Here is a 16,694-nt window from a genome sequence, read left to right as displayed (position 1 = left end):
AGATCATAAAGGGCCGATGAGAACGTCTTCCTGTGATTATCTGTGGATAATTGATTTAAAGCATTAGTTTTGCAAGGGTGTGTTTGCAGTATTAGTGTTATACTGTATATTTTTAATGCAATACTGTGTGCCAGAAAGAAGATTCATGCATTAATTGAGGTTTCTCTGATATAAGCAGGTCAACAGTAAAAGCCTATTTTTATATGCCCGTTCTGTGATGGTATGTAATTCTGATGATTTACGGACTTGCCCACATGTACAGTTACTTGTTCTATTCTTTGAACTAATTTGTCTTAGCAAGTGACTTTATTTGTAAATATTACTCTGTCTTTATTTTGTAGGATTAAGTAGTGTTGACTATGGTCTTGAAAAAAGGTTTTGAGGAAAAAATGGAATTTCAAGTGTAATATAATGTTTCTAAAGAGAACTTAAGGCCATTTAATATATCTTCTTTTGATGTTTTTACCTGTGGCTTCAGTAATTACATTTTTTCACTGTTAGGCCTGTTAGCTCTATTATTTTTAAGATAATTGTTATTGGCTGAAAAGCAGTTGAGTGAGTAATGCTGTATGTAAGTGCATAGGTGTGTGAATGTGTGTGTGTTAGCACATGTACATGTGTTTGTATGTGTGCACACTAACTTACATGGCAAAGTAAATATTGATTTGAAAATAGGACCTACAAATGTATTCATCAACATGTGGGAGTGATAGGTAACAACTGTGGTATTATGTAACAGTAACAAATATGAAAAGTAAGCTTACTGTAAACTTCAGGATGTGCAGCACCCAGTAATCAAATTCCATTGAGTTCTGCACCTCTTTCCATCTATATTACACAGCTTCTGCTGCTCTGGGCTCAAGGAGCACTACTAGATTGAGCCTGTAGAACCTCACAAGATGATCTACAGAGCTTCTTACAGGGCATCTGGGGATCTCCGCTGAAAAATTGTCAGTGTCTGTATGTGACCATATAATTACCGTTTAATATGCCTAACTAAGAAATAATGACATTTACGCTCTAGAAGAAATCAGTATGTATTTGATAATGAACCAGCAGCTAAGGAGACTGTTCATATGGATACACCAGTCAATTGCCCTTGAAATACTGTATTTTAAATGTTTGCGTTTTCACATGATCAATCAAACGTTTTCCTGCGTTTATAGTTTCATAAAACCGCCACTGAACACAACACAGTTTGATAGCTCCTTCACTATGTCATTTTTACTCATAAAGACATTAAACAAAATTATATCATACAGCACTAGCTTCACTATTTTTAATAAGACCAATCACAGTCTTTTCGATGTGTTTAACTCTGTTTTGGATACTCATTGACCCTTTACAGAGGTTGTGTTATAAAACTTAATGCACCTATTATTATCAAAGCCGAAATGATTGCTTTTGTATTTACTTTTGTCTAAAACAAAAAACCACACTTTAAACAATGAAGAAGAATTAGCATAATATAGCCACTGTATTTTACATTGGAATTTAATGAAACAGGGCTAAATCTTAAGATGGTCTTCGAAAACACTGTCTTGTTTGATGTGTGCTGCTAAATTTAATGTACAGTCTAGAACAGTTCCTGCTCTTTAAGAAAGCACTTAAAGGATCTGAAAAAAGGTAGAGCGGGGAGTGCTGTGATGTCAGAAATTTATGAAAAACATTAAGTGCTTTTGTTAACAGCGCAGCACTTTTGTTTTTTTTGTTTTTTTTTTGTTTTTTTCATTCCCATCCTCGTGCTAGTGTCAGGAGCTCCCTGCCACAGCCGTACTGCAAATGTGGAGGGCTGCTGCCTGGTGCTTAAACTTTCACGATCACTCGCAAACCACTTTAGGCCTGAGGGAAATATTCTAAACCCATTTTGTACTGTGAATAACCTACAGGGGGATAGTGTGTGGTGTTCTTTTCCAGAATGCCAAAGATTAGACTTAGCATTGCAGTGACCCCTTCCATAAAACTGTGCTACAAAAGAGATATGAAGGTTGTAATCCAGTCTACCCCCATTGAGACAATGTTGAGGTTAATAAAAGAGCAGTTACAGGATATGAGCAATAAATTGGGCACAAGAACTTACTTGAAGATGAATTATTGTTCCGTCAAAACTGACAAATTTGTTAAGAAAGGACAAGCCATCAACCTCTCATTTGTTTTTATATATTTTTGCATATGCCAAAATTGCCTTGCTTGAGCTCTCCACATTAAATATCATAACTAGAAAAGTCCATTTTTATTTAAAACTAATCTCTAATCTGTTAAGATTATTGTTGACATTTAAGCATAATTTCATGTAACCCAATGTCCATTTTATAATCAAAATAATGTAATAATTAAATACATTTATAGAGCACTTTTCTCACACTCAAAGGACTTTACACCGAGGAACCCCCTACTCTTTGCGATGAGTGTCATAGGGGTTTCAATGTCCACAGTGAGTCAGGGCCTTGGTTTAATATTTCACCCGAAGGGCAGAGTCTCCTACAGCACAGTGTCCCCATTGCTACACTGGGGATTATTCAACCAGAGGAACGATTGCACACATCTGCCCCACCAACACCACTTCTAACAGGAACTTAGTTTTCCCTGGAGGTCTCCCATCCAAGAACTTACCAAGCCAACACTTGCAGGAGCAGGGTGCATGGTGGCATGGCTGCTGGCAAGGGTATTTTATAATGGTCAGGTTAATTGCAATAAAATTAAACACAAGTAGAAAAGAACCAGCTGGGATTATTACTTTCAAAGCAGAAAAGTAAATATGCAAATATCTTGGTCTTTCAAACCCCATTTTCTTCTCTCAGTGCAAGTAACTGACATTCAACCATCTTCTCCAAGGTCAGTTTTCATTAGTGAAGCTATCTGTATGGTTATACTATACTGTTTCATTATTAGACAAGATAAGAGTGTATTTATGTTCCTGGCTCACACTTGAAAATACACAGCTTCCATGACTTAGTACTCCAAACTTCTGATAACAAACCAAATAGTGAATTAAAAGTAGAATTGTTGTTGTAGAATCAGTTATTTTCTGAACAAGGCGATTTTCTACTCCCCCTTGGGAAAGTCAAGGATGACAGACACAATTAATATCAATAGCAAGCTAGAGTACAGGACCTTAATACCAAGAGTTCACTACATCATTCTATTCCTTTTTAATTTTGTGCACCATTTTTTTACACCCCTGGCTGGAGCATTCCAAGGCAAGAGGTGACACTGTGACAGGCTCGCCCTCATAATACCCATTTCACATAGGCGCAGAGATGAGAAGATGAATGTTTCAGGAGCGGATGCTCACCTCTAACAGCTCCGCCTGAGGTCTTCATCTTTGCAAGGTCCCTTCTCCAAGGTGTAATTGGAGCACTCACTGACTGAGCGTGCTCTAAACTGTTGGGGGGGGGGGGGGTAGAATCAGGAGGAGACGCTTATGTCTGAATATGAGTCTCCCTGTGATTCTCGAGGTGAGAGGAATGAGTGCTGCCACAAGGACAGAGTCCCCTAATTCTTTATCTAATTTATTGGTGTCCTCTGCATCATATAGCCAGCACGTCTGTGTAACAGTGGCAACAGAGAAGCCAGCTCAGATTCAATAAGCTATTTGTATTTTTTTTAACTCATAAAATCTCATCACAACCTGGTGAAATGAGTGTCTCTAAATCAACGTGTGAAGTTTGTGTGGAGATTTATGGATGACATATGGCATACCAATGCAAGCTCATGAATCATCTGCCTAGAAATCTGTTCACGCCACTTCGTGATGGGGGTCCAAGGTCTGAGGCTGTCCTCAGACTCTCCGAGAACTCCTGAAATACATCCCTGTGCTCTGTTACCATGTACTTTTGGCCCGCTACCTGCGGGTCCAAGTTTCTGCTTGTGAGCGGCCCTCCTAAATGGCAGTTTCAGACAGCTGCTGAAGTCGTTGGCCATTCCTCACGAGACCGCTTTTTTCTTGCACCTCTGTTTACGGTGCATATGTTATGGGAAAGAGTCATCTGTAATCTGCTCACCTGGCTCCTCCACCTCTCCTCCCATCCCCTGCTGCCGTTTCAGCAGCATGTCGCCTTGAGTGCACTCTGATCCAGATTAACAAGCCTGGGTTCACAGAGCCTAATCTACTGTGAACTGGTCGCTTACTTTGGTAGATGGGCAGGGGGAGGAAGGGGGGTCGGGTCGGCGGGAGTGCTCCTGTTGTGTTGTGATTAAATCATGGTCTTGTCCCTTTGACCGTGCAGTAATAATGAAACACTGGGGAGAGACAATGTAAAATATTGGCTTGCCAGGCAGCAGGAAGCCATTAGTTGTTCTGGTCTCACTCTGTTGAATCATAATACACCCATCAACGTCAGGAAGATTTTGGCTGACACCACCACCCCTTGCAAATAAGGGTAGCACAGTTGCATTTAATGCAGCGGGCATGTTCGCACATAAATTAAATAGCAAAAATAAATCTCATATACTCGCTTTTGTTTGTGTGTGGACGGGCGGGGATTTAAGTATGTGTGTGTGTGTGTGTGTGTGTGTGTGTCTGTAGGTAACTAGGTGTTACTAAGGCCTGTGCACTCATGAGAATATGAATGGCAGCTGGATGGGCAAATCCTCCCTCAGGACTCACAAACTTCTTCCAATCTTCATCAAATAGAGCTCGCTACCCTCAGCAGCACCATGGCTGAAGCACGTGAACCAGAGCTCAGCTCACTCCTCAGTGACACGCTCAGAGACAGTCCCATCTCTCTCACCGAGCAGCCAGGTGGGACAAGCCAGGTCGTACTGTTACTCGGAACCAATCCAGCCTTAAGTAGAACTAGAGATTTAGCCTTCTAACAGTTTATGAATGCTCTTCATCACAAATTAACTGCAAATGTTTCTTAATTCTAACGGGGGCCAGATTATTGACGTTTCCCTTGATTTTGATTTCCATTTGATATTTGTTGAGATTACACATTTTTACAAATGTCCAGTAGGCATGCATATAGCAGAAAATGCCTTCTATAAAAAAGATAAATGTGCACAGTGAATTGAAAGTATTTGCTTAAAATTAGGGAACACCTTTGAACTATATGATTTAATTGAATAGTACGTTGAGATTTGCAACAATACCCTTTGGGGCTGCAATGTGATTTAGAACAGTCATAAACTGCTGGAATTAGGTATTGTTGTTAGAGCAGGCCAATACAACCCAAATCATATACAACTGGGATAGAGATAATTCCATAGTGCAGACTGCTAGTTTTCCAATTTAGCACAATATTGTTTGTCTTCCGGAAATTGTGTGAATTTACAGTTGTCAGAAAAAACTATTGAAAACCAAGAACCAGAGTATTTTGCAACTGTATTGAATGTGTAGGTGAACTCATGATATCTGAACAGAACTAATTTCTCAGTTTCTCACATTTATGCTCTGTATGAGGGGGCATTGTGTTAATGAGATATATTTAGTAGCAGAACATCCAGTGCCCCTTTATAGTCTGTTTAAAGTGGAGCAATGGTGGTTCTTTGCCTTAACCCCCAGTCTAAAGAACTTGCATATGTACTTGTGTGTATGCATGTGCAGATGTGTCTACATACTGTACAGGGTGGCTAAAGCAATGTTAGGTCACTGTAAACTGAAAATAAGTCCTCACAGTTAGGAGGGTGTCAAATCACCAGTTTTTTAAGGTGTCAGTTGAATTGTGTATTTTGACAAACTGTTGGTTTTGATGATAAAATCACTGGCAGGTATCCTGATTGTATACTGCAGATCTGTACAAACGTACCACAGCAGTACACAGTATGACCCTGTCCTCTGCCCTCTAAATGAGGGAACTTGACCTTGGCACAGCCTACAACTGTTCTACGTCAGTCATCATCTGTAACATATCAGGTTGCTTATTACAGGTTCACAATGGTTCCTCTTGTACATGAGCATCATTTGGGGTTCAGTTAATTTTTCTTTAAAATCCCTGCTCCACCAAAGCCATGAAATATCAGCCTTTCTCAGTGCACTCTTGTAGAAATGATGCCACCTCTGTGTGATATGTGGAAGTACAGTTGTGGAAGGTCTCTGGTACTGCAGGGGTTAAGGCAGAGCATTTGAGTTTAGTCAAACTCAGCAGAGTGTGTATGTGCGTGTGTGCATGCTTGCAGCTTCAGTTCCATGGTGAGAGAACTCTACTGTTCTTGGTAAACAAACTGAGGCAGCATCTCGCATGCAAATTATTTCCCCCCATCTTTGCTGCCACCCCAGTTAATACTCTGAAATTGTTCTTTAAAGAGCTTCTTGCGGTGCCTGCTCAAACCACCATGGCACTTCCCACTGTGCCCATCCAGACAGACAGCACTACTGCCCAGACAGACAGCACTACTGCCCAGACAGACAGTCCAACCGTCCAAACAGACAGTCTGGTATTCCAGTCAGACAGCCTGGAACTCCAGACAGAAATTCCAACCTTTCAGACAGACAACCAGGTGCTCCAGACAGAAACCTTTCCGACAAGCAGTCTGCCTGCTTCGACAGACACCATACCCATCCAGACAGACACACAGCCCCCCTCAACAACCCTTTCCCCACCAACAGAAGAGATTGTTGCAGTGGATAAAGACAAGGAAGGTAAGCCATACCCACAGTGAAGTGTTAGCTATAGAGAGACAATTGTGCCTGCGTGGATTAATTATAATTAATTATTATATTCTACGGGTGTAAATCCAGTTATTTTAGACAAAGATAATGGGATTTATGAGAACTGGGTTTGTTCCCATGCAGTATGTTCTCAGAATTAATCACTCATAATTCTGTGATAATTTTATTTTTAAATGAAAGCCTATTGAAAGAAATTTGATCCTTGTGGATTACTGTAACTTAACAAGACTTTTTCCCATGATGCATTGTGGTTACATATGCCAAAAGGTAATTTGTGATTGTACACAGGGCAACTTTTATTAGCTGGATAATCAGCAGTTAAGTTTGAACTTTTGTATTTCATATCCTTAATGGTCAAACATTAGACACAAACTTCATAAATTAATATATATGTTGTATTTTTAAGGGATATCTGAACTTCCATTTATTCCCCTTTCTGGGATATAAATCTAATTTCGAATTTCTGTGCTGTATTTTCACTATTTTATTATACTCATGCATGATATCCTAACTGCATAAGAAAACTAGTGAACCCATTCAATTCAATTTTATTTATGTAGCGCTTTTTACTGAGACACTGTCACAAATACGCTTACCTGAGAAAAAAAGCCTTGCCAGATATCACTAAGAGTACAGAACATATAGTCCTTCTCTCATGTAAGTAATGCTGATGAGCTATTATTAACAGCTAGCATGGGGGTTGGGACAAAGTGCTTAATTCCCAATGCCAACAGAATGCTAGTGGCACACTAGAATTCTGCTGGCATTCCGCACACTCTCCATCTCACATCCAGGAAAAGGTGTGAAATAGAGAGAAGCTGAAATAAAATTCACTTCTGGCCATGCTGCCAGGGGAAAGACAGTCAAAGCCAGGAAGAAAAGATGGAGGCAGACAAGAGAAAAGAGAGGGGAGTGAGAATTAGCATTACCGCTAATAGAAATGTAAAGTGTCTTCATTCATCTTCCATGGTTGACTAGCACCAGCCCTCAGCAGAGTCTCTGGCAGCAGTCTGCTTTGGGACAGAATTGGGCCCAGAGGACGGGACCGGATGGCACCCGTGGCTCTTGATCAAACTTAGGCCAGATGATCTGAGCACTCCATCACAGCCGATACCCGCGCCTCACTCCGCGGGTCAGCCCAACCCGCCATAGCGCTTCAAGCGGAGTGAGTCGAACCACACAGCCCTGCTCTTCAGCGCTGCGCGTGATTAATGGCAGCAGTACTGTGCCACATTCACTCCCAAGGCAGTGCGAGTAGCAGAGATTAAACACATTTACATTTACTGCTGTGCTAAATCTGTCATTAAGGAATATGGGCCATGATGCCAAGTTAGCTGTGCCATGCAGTAAGCATTTCAAACGCCATGTTTCCCCGTCTGATATCCAGCAAAGTTATTTTAAATGCCGCAGGTTTAAGTTAAACACCGCACGGAATTCCAGAGCTCTGCAGTTGTATTTGTACTTCCTCCTGCAGAGGCTCTGTGGGGATTGCTAATGTAGATGCCCTCCCATTCTCTCACACAGGAGACCAATGAATACTGCATGAAATTAAACAAGCGAGACCAGCATCGTTGTGCTGTATCCAGGGTGTAAAAAAGCTCATAGGGTTTTGCGGAGCTCTGCAGATTGATCTTTAACAGTTGTGAAAACAGAGGCGGGTAGGGAGGGACAGGGGCAGTCAGGAAGAAACAGGCTGTGAGTGAGGGAAAGGAGGAGAGAGAAAGAAAGAATGGGAGAGAAAGGAGTGAAAAAGTAGAAAATGGTTTCCTCAAGCAGTAAATCCCGGTCTTTCAATGGCAGGACCAGTGAAGGGTATGGGTATTCTGTGGGGAGGGTGGCAGGGAGAGGGGAGTTATTGGATCTCTGGGCTGATGGGGGATGATGGGTTGGATAAGGTAGTGATGGGAAGATTCAGGATGTCCTGGCTTCTCCTGTCACCTGGGGAGTAGCATATCTGCAGGATGTAGAAAGGGGTTGACAGATAGAGTCTTTGGCTATTATGAGCCTTCACAATAGTAGCATGTGATTCCAGTGCTGGGTCTCTCCATGGTGGGAACAAACAGATGATTTGAGCCTCCATTAGGCTAGCTTTGGGCAGTACAGACAACAGGCTTAAACATACTACATTAACCCCTGGTCCCAAAGACTGCATCTGGAGAATTATCAGCCAACACTGATAAATCATTAAATGACACAACTGCCCGGGCACCTCTGCCCAAACATTTTTTGGGGCTTTTTTTTTTTTTTAAAGGAGGCTCAGTGGGATGGCAGGGCACTGCACACAGCCCAGCACAGAGGACCAGGGCTCAAACATTTCTGATCTATTTTTAAATGCCTGCCAAACGATCATCTGATTAATATTTCACAAGTGGGAGGAAGCCGGGCCATGGTCAGCCGGAAAAGCGGGAGGGTTATTGAACTAATGCAGGGAGATAGATACATGAGACCATAAAGGAGAGCAAGGATGAACACTGTCCTTCAGAAGGGGATAGGGGGTATGGGGAGCTTCACCACAGAGCAGAAAAAGCCCCTTTCTCTGGAGAGGAATTGGGGAAGGGAGTGATGTTACACAAAGGAGGCCTTTGTGTAGACGTGAGAATATCAGAGGTTAGAAGTGGCACTGCTCAAATGGGTCTGCATCATCTTACATCACTTCTTCTGAAAAAAAAAATTAATGAGATGAATTATTATTTAGATTAATTCTGAATAGTAATTTCTTTCTGATTAAAAAGAAACAAAACAGCCAGTATTTATTTAAACAAATGCTTTTGTAAAAGGGGAATAAATTAAACGTAGACGCAAGTAAAAATAGCCTTCAAATTATGGTGTGCCACATATGTTGAAATGGACAAAATGTGCAGTGATGGAAGAAAATTTCATGAAATGGTTTCACTTTTAAACTTTATATACAAATAAGATATTGTGCTGATATCTTTTGCTGCATTCTCACTCTTTGGTGAACACAGTTACCCCAAAGCCGGAAGTCAAGGATACTCAGAACAAAGAGAAGAAGAAATTTCCCTTTTGGAAGTGGGCAGAGAAAGAGGAAGGGAAGGAAAAAAAACGTACGAGAGATAAAGAAAAAGATAAAGATTCTGAAAAAAAGATGAAGAGAAAAGGTATTGGCAATGCTATAGCTAGCTTGGTACAGTATGTGAGTAGTTACAGTATTTGCTACTGTGTGCTTTGTTAATAAATCAATATATGGATAAGTGTGGTGCAAGTACATGTACGGATGATTTAATACATACGACATCTTGTAAATCCCTTCTCCACCGTATTGATCTCAACTGGTAAAATTACAGCCTGGTATCGACCTTATGAGTCAATTTGGTTTCTCTGGCGAGCTAAAGACTCCGTTAAAGACACTGTGATTGCAACGCATTAATCAGATACAGATGAACACCACCTTTCTCTGAAATGAAAACACGTTACAAAACTAGGACGGTGGTCTCTAGAACTTGGTCTCTACTCAATCTCATTGCATTTTTAAAATAGCTGAGGGTTATCTTTGGTGACTAAGTGTAAGTATACAGGTAACTGTCAAAATAATAGAAACACAAACCATAGAATCCTTCTCTGTGAAGTTAGATTGATATTTGTAGCCACCTGATTCAAAGTTGCTCCTTTGGTTTTGCTTGCATTTTGAAGCAATGCACGGACACCATGGTCGATGAGTATGCACTTTCAGCCACAGTTCCCCATGTTGATGATGTCTTTCCCTCAGAGTTCCACGCCAGCATCACCTTCCCTATTGATTCTTGTGAAACATCAGTCTTTGACACTGATGCTTTTGCTGAACAAGTCCGAACAACCACCCTCTTTCAAAGTCATTGAGACTTCTTCCTCTAGCTATGGTAGCCAAAATAATAGCCCACTGGGACTGTACACAACCATGAGCATGCTGGGATGTTAATTGCTTAATTAACTCAGGAACCACACCTTTGTGGAAGCACCTGCTTTCAGTACACCTTAAAACTCAAAAGTTTCGTATTTTTTGCCAGTTACCTGTATATATAAAACCCTGCAGAATTATTTTATAGCCTTTCCTGTCCCTAGTTTTCCTGAGTAGTGTGGAAATTTTACTGCCAATAAGTGTTTAATTAACTCAATTCATTCTTTCTGATGCTGACATGTTGGTTAAACATTACACCTTTACTGGCTTTGTTTTGAAGGCTTGTAAAGTCTGATATTAAGTATTGACTGAGACAGGCTGTTCAGTTTGAAACTGGACAACCAATAAAAAGAGATCATTTTATTTCCCAAGGGATTTTAAGGCTCTTGTTCTCTGGTGAGGGGCAGACCAGTAAGTTAGCAGGAATTGCATACGGCCAATTTGAAGGTAAGTAAAGTGGGAATGTCACCACTTCAGTCAAAAATTATTGACGGGGCTTGAACGGACTCATCAAGACACTGGTTCAAAGTAGAACGAAAAGAAAGCATTTCTAAAATTTGTAAATTCATTCATTAAATATGTGTTGTAATCTATGATTAACGATCTTTGATATTTTGAAAAGATATTTTTTGAGAATCTATGCATTAATTTGTAAAGCTTTCAGATGTTGGAATGAATTGCTGTAATTGAATATTAAAGAGACTTTTTTCCCCTTAGGCTGAAGCACTCAGTGCTTACAGGCTGGGTTGAACTTACTTCAACTTAGCAAACAGTATGATGGGTTTTGTAGTTTTTGCTGGTTTGAACTTATGAAATTTGTGGGGTCAGGACTAAGGATTCTTCTCTTGTGCAAACTGAGTTTTTGGTTCTGTCTGGAGACATATGCAGTGTCTAGATGTCTACAGTCAAGCTCTGACAAAGGGTGGTCTTCTAAACATATTTACCATTTTATGTTGACTGCAAATGTGACAGTCATTTTATTTAGATGACTGAAAATAACAAACACATTACTGGGGCCTATTTTTTCTATGAATGATGTCCTTCCATAGTGCAAAAATGATGTCAGATATCAAACTGATCTCAGATTGCTCCTAGATAATCTTCAATGTTATAACTCGGCATTGATCGCAAACAGGTCAAAATTAGGATGCTACGTATACCTTATGCAGGGGATACACAATTACCACATTTTACCAGGAGCTATGGTTAGAATACTACCCCTTTAGAATTCTAGTAAAGTCTAACTTTTAGATCTTGAGAAATGGGGAGATAAATTTATTTCATAATTGAATTAGCAATAGGGTGAATCTTGGACATGTTACACTAACAACTGTGGAAAAATTGATGTCTAAACTCTGTCTTTATGTTTTCTTCTTTTTCCATCATTTTTGATGTTTCTCGCTTTCTCATCACCATCTTTGTTTGCATGTTTTGGTTTTGTATGTTGTGTAAGGTAAGCACTTTGTTGTCTCTTGAAACTGTTTTGTTGGCTCATCAAACTCTTAGAATAATTGCTGACTGAATTATGCTGTTTTTGTAGAATTTGTATTCCATGGCAGCATGCAAAATACCGCACCACCGTGGAAAAAATGTTTTTCATATGACTTGATCAAAGAAGTGATTTTCTTGAACTAATACCTTAACCCCAACAACCACATTTTTTCGGCCTCTACCTTTTTTAACTGTTTAAACTGTTGGAAATTCTGTTTGGAATTTGCAGTAATTTGTGGAACAATGCCCCATTCCATCACCAATCTGTTATGTAATTGGGCATTTATATTTAATTATCCTTCCTTTCCCTCCTTCCTACTCTGCTGAGAGAAGCACTGCAGGTCTTCATACCAGCTTCTCTTAAACATCCCATAAATATTTCATCTCATGCAACAACCAAACAATAATGAAATAATAATGTGATGGCTGATTAAACATCTAAACTCATTTCTTAATACACATTTAAATGCATATTTGCATAAACATGCTTCATAAATGGCTCTTAAAAGGACACCATTGCCTTGCAGCACATAACAGAGCAGTCTTCAGAAGATTTATAAAACCTTAATTAGGTCTTATAAACCTCAGCCAACTTAATGATTTAAAATGAAAACACATGCTCTGTAGCTCACAGGATTTCTGCAAGAATCTTGATGGACGGTGTAATTTATGTCAAATGGGAGATTTGTACCATTTTATGCTTACTTCACCACTGGTTTATGATCCTCAATATTCTGTCATTATTCAGAATAACATATTTTTTTCTTGGCTTTATTTAACATTCCTGTCATACAGTAAAGATATTGCCTTGCATAGGAAATAAACTGAGTGCTAATGAACTAAGAGGCTGGCCTAAAAGTCTGCAAATAACATATTGTCAGAACACTACAAAATCTGACAAAAAAAGATCATTAGAATTTATCATTGCTATGTGTAGATCCAGAAGAGGATAGGTAGTTGAGGCGATTTCACCCTTTTGTGTTGGTTAAAATTACACCAAATGGCACATGAAGAAGAGAGGTTAGTACCCCAATCAAGAGGGCTGGGCTCCCTGAGCTTCATCTGCATCAATCTCAGCGCTTCTGCTCCTTGCTACGGAGCAGTTTAAAAAACCACAACACTGATTGTGGAAGAGTGCATTAAAGACAATAGGCGAATTGGTTTGATCAAGAAACTCAATCAAGCCTGTGAGGAGCACTTAAGACAGAGTAAAAAAAATACTATGAGTCAGATTAAGGTGAACAGTTTTATTATTTTTCCATCAAGCAGCTGGCTGTGTTTGTCCTTCCTTCCTTGGGAATTGTTCAGTGCCCTTGATGGTTAGAATGAGCCCTGGGTCAGGAAGGGTAAAAAGGGAGAATCAATCCCTTTTGGGGTGAAGAAACATGATACGTTCAGTGGTGGTGTAAACATATTGGGACTCTTTATGTAAGCTCTCAGAATTTGGTTCGTATTGTAGACCAAAAACATCTGCAGGATAAAGTACCCCCTATCACCCACCCTCAGCCCACACCACACCTGTACAGCCTCCCCAGCTATGCCAACTCTACAGCAATGGCACTAACACCTCTCTGCTCTCTTCCCCGCCAGACTGTGAGTGCTACGGCCACTCGAACCGCTGCAGCTATATCGATTTTCTCAACATCGTGACCTGTGTCAGCTGCAAACACAACACCAGGGGGCAGAACTGCCAGCACTGCCGCCTCGGATACTTCCGGAACGCCTCAGCTGAGCTGGACGATGAGAGCGTGTGCATAGGTCAGTCAGGACTTCCCAGTGCTTGTGTTTCCATACCTTCGCAGCCTCGCATCTCTCTCTCTTGCAGCAAGGCCAAACAAGTGGCCGCATTGCTCCTTGCAGCAGTCGGTCGCAGTCCTAACTCCACCCCCGCATGTGCTCCTGAGGACAAGTCAAACTGAGCAGTGCGAAAGGGGGAGGGATGTGAATCCATACACAAAGACAGTGTGCATTTTACTGAGCCCTAAAAACAAAACAAGACAAATTCAATGCTGTAGCCAGCCCTGACTTTATTGACCTTTTGCAGGCCTGTCTGTCCTCTCTAATTTGACCTCTCGGGCACCCAGGTTCCATTTTCGTTTCTGAGCATAAGCTCTTCCAATTATGTGTATCCAAGAGACACAAATTTGGTAACTGGGATGAATTAGGTCCTGATGTCTCCTAGGACATTAAAGATACTGCTTGTACAATGGTGTGCAATAATCAAAGCTTTGTGAAGCCTATAAAAATATTTTTTTTAAGTTTTTACCCACATCAAATTTATGAAGTCTGTTTTAGATCTTCTGATCATTTATAGTCCTCAAGTTTGAATAATTAGGATATATCCTGCTTTTACCTAGGGTAAATTGACTTTCCCTATCCACCCATTTAAATACAGTAATAAAAACAGCTGTTAAAAGATTGCTTTTAATAAGGTATATTTTAACTATAAATTTCAGATGTTATGAAATGTGCTGAAAGTTGTAAATAGATGGTAAACCTGGAAAGGCCTTTGCTGTCACATAACAAGCACAAGTGATTAATTACAGTGGGGTTTTTTAAAATAATTTTTTAAATGATAAAATCATTCACACCAGTAGTTAAAAAATATGTAAACAAGGGCACAATCCCATTGACTTGCTGACAGGTCTGCAGTAATGAGATTGACTTTGACTTGCTTTCAACAAACCTGTGACCCCTTTGGGAAGGGAGGGGGGGGGGAGAGTATTCAGATGTGTGCAGTTGTGTGAGACCACGGAGTCCTCTGCAGTCTGGGTAATGTGGGTCAGGGCTTTGTGTCTTTGTGATTTGCTGTCAGCCTATGTGCAGTGGAGGGAGATTGAGGGACCCTCTCATCGTAGCTTGTTGAATCTTGCTTTTCTCTGACTCACTTTCTGCCTGTCAAATCATCCTTTTTGCGAAGCGTTTAATGCTTAGGCATCTGATGTGTTGAGGTTTTTCTGACTGACAGCATTTCACAGAGCAGCTCCCTTTTCTGGTCTGATAGTGCTGAACAGTTTTTCAGTGTTTTTCTGTTTGCTGAAAAAAATCTAACTTTATTTTAGGATCCTCACTGATCTAATTCATACAGTAACCGCTACTAACCTATTGCTGGTTTCCAAGGCATCTCGCATGGAGAATTATAAATATACAATGATATAAAACATAATCATATAAATGTATATACTGCAGACAGCAGCTAGTTTACAAGTTTATATTGCTATTACTGTGTAATTAGTATTATTTTACAAGTATATGATATTGTTACCAATATTACAGCGCATTAAAATGTAATTGTTCACTGTGGGGGATTTGAATGCATCTATATAGGAGTGTTCCTGCTGTGAGAAATGTTGACGTTGATTTGAATCCATCTGCTCCTGAACACCAGGAGTCTGAAGGGTAAACTCAGCACCGCAGGTGTACACACAAGGCCAGAAGCCAAGCCGTAAAGTCAGCAAAAAATTGTATTTCCTCCACCAAACCTGCCAGGCGTTCCACAAACGTTGTATGGCAGCATTTCAGGAGACAGCAATGACCTCTTTCTGACACAGGAGCAGGGTCACCTCCAGTACAGATGAAGGTCCCCCTTCTCCCAGGGAAAATATACTGGGTAGATTCATGAACACATTCCCCAGTAGAAAAAATCAGCATTTTTCTATATTGAAATTAACTTGGCATCATGTCAAAATGAAGATGAGCACCCAATGTGCAGGACACTGCTGCCAGATGCTGCAATTAATTAATAAGTCTTCTAAAACCAGAGTGCTTAAAAATGGATTCCTATTCATTCAATTCCTCATTGACACTTCAGTTATTACATGTCAATTGCGCACCAGGACCTCAGACTGATGGAGCAATACACTATTTTATAATTACTAATGTCATTGAAATTGCACATCAGGTGCAGAGCAAAAAAACCTGATCCACCGTCTTATATTGATGATGCGTGCATGTGTGTGTTAAAATGCATGTCAGTATTGATGTGTAGACACATTTGCTGATTTCATTGCTTGTGAAAGTACAGCTGGATGTGTGGCTGGTATCTGCACTTGGTGCTGTGTCTGTGCCAATGCAGAGACCAATGGCTATCTTAATCTCTCCTTAGAGTGTAACTGTAACCAGATTGGCTCCATTCACGACCGCTGCAATGAGACGGGTTACTGCCAGTGTAAGGAGGGTTCTGCTGGGCCCAAGTGTGAAGACTGCCTCCCTGGATACTACTGGAAGCAAGGTTGTTTCCGTAAGTACCACAGAAGGGCAAGAACCATGGTGGAAAAGGGCCAGAGACAAGCCGAGGCATCTTCAGCACGACTGATGAGGAATAAAAGCAGCCTGTGCTAATGGTGCTGGGCTGTTTCTACATATAGGTTCCGTCTATGCTTAATCCTGTTCTTTGCAGCTGTAAAATCATCGCAATTAATATTGTGAAGCCTGTTTGTGAAATATCAGACAGGTGAGCAGAGTGGTATGGGTGTGAACCATGGGAGATAAAAGAGTATCAGTCAGTCCGAAATTAGACCCTCCGTGGGCCACATGACTCATTAGTGAAATGACCTGAAGGGAATTTATAAATGGGGTCAAGAGCATGAGCGTGTGTCAGTGGTGCATGTGTGTCAGTGGTTACATTTTCCAGCTGCTGTAAACTTAAAGGGGGAAAAGATGTATCAAATATGTAATGGAGCACACTTTTTTTTA

At 40.5% G+C, this 16,694-nt stretch overlaps 1 protein-coding gene across 6 annotated transcripts in view; it reads left to right on the top strand.

Annotated features, from left to right (window-relative positions):
- ntng2b (netrin g2b) overlaps nucleotides 1-16,694 on the top strand; it is a 52,004-nt gene that overhangs the window by 31,288 nt on the left and 4,022 nt on the right. For 3 of the 6 annotated variants that reach the window (XM_064308084.1, XM_064308085.1, XM_064308088.1), the window contains 6 exons: nucleotides 4,637-4,744; nucleotides 6,248-6,583; nucleotides 9,580-9,732; nucleotides 10,881-10,955; nucleotides 13,590-13,757; nucleotides 16,105-16,239. In XM_064308084.1, coding sequence (XP_064164154.1) covers nucleotides 4,637-4,744; nucleotides 6,248-6,583; nucleotides 9,580-9,732; nucleotides 10,881-10,955; nucleotides 13,590-13,757; nucleotides 16,105-16,239 — 975 coding nt within the window. Of the gene's footprint in view, nucleotides 1-4,636; nucleotides 6,584-9,579; nucleotides 9,733-10,880; nucleotides 11,962-13,589; nucleotides 13,758-16,104; nucleotides 16,240-16,694 lie in introns of those variants that run through there. The other 3 variants (XR_010325373.1, XM_064308086.1, XM_064308087.1) reach the window with 3 other exon arrangements.

This window comes from Anguilla rostrata, chromosome 14, assembly GCF_018555375.3.
Source record: "Anguilla rostrata isolate EN2019 chromosome 14, ASM1855537v3, whole genome shotgun sequence".
Lineage (NCBI taxonomy): Eukaryota > Metazoa > Chordata > Actinopteri > Anguilliformes > Anguillidae > Anguilla > Anguilla rostrata.
The sequence above is the reverse complement of the archived record's forward strand: the minus strand, read 5'-3'. Positions and strand labels throughout refer to the sequence as shown.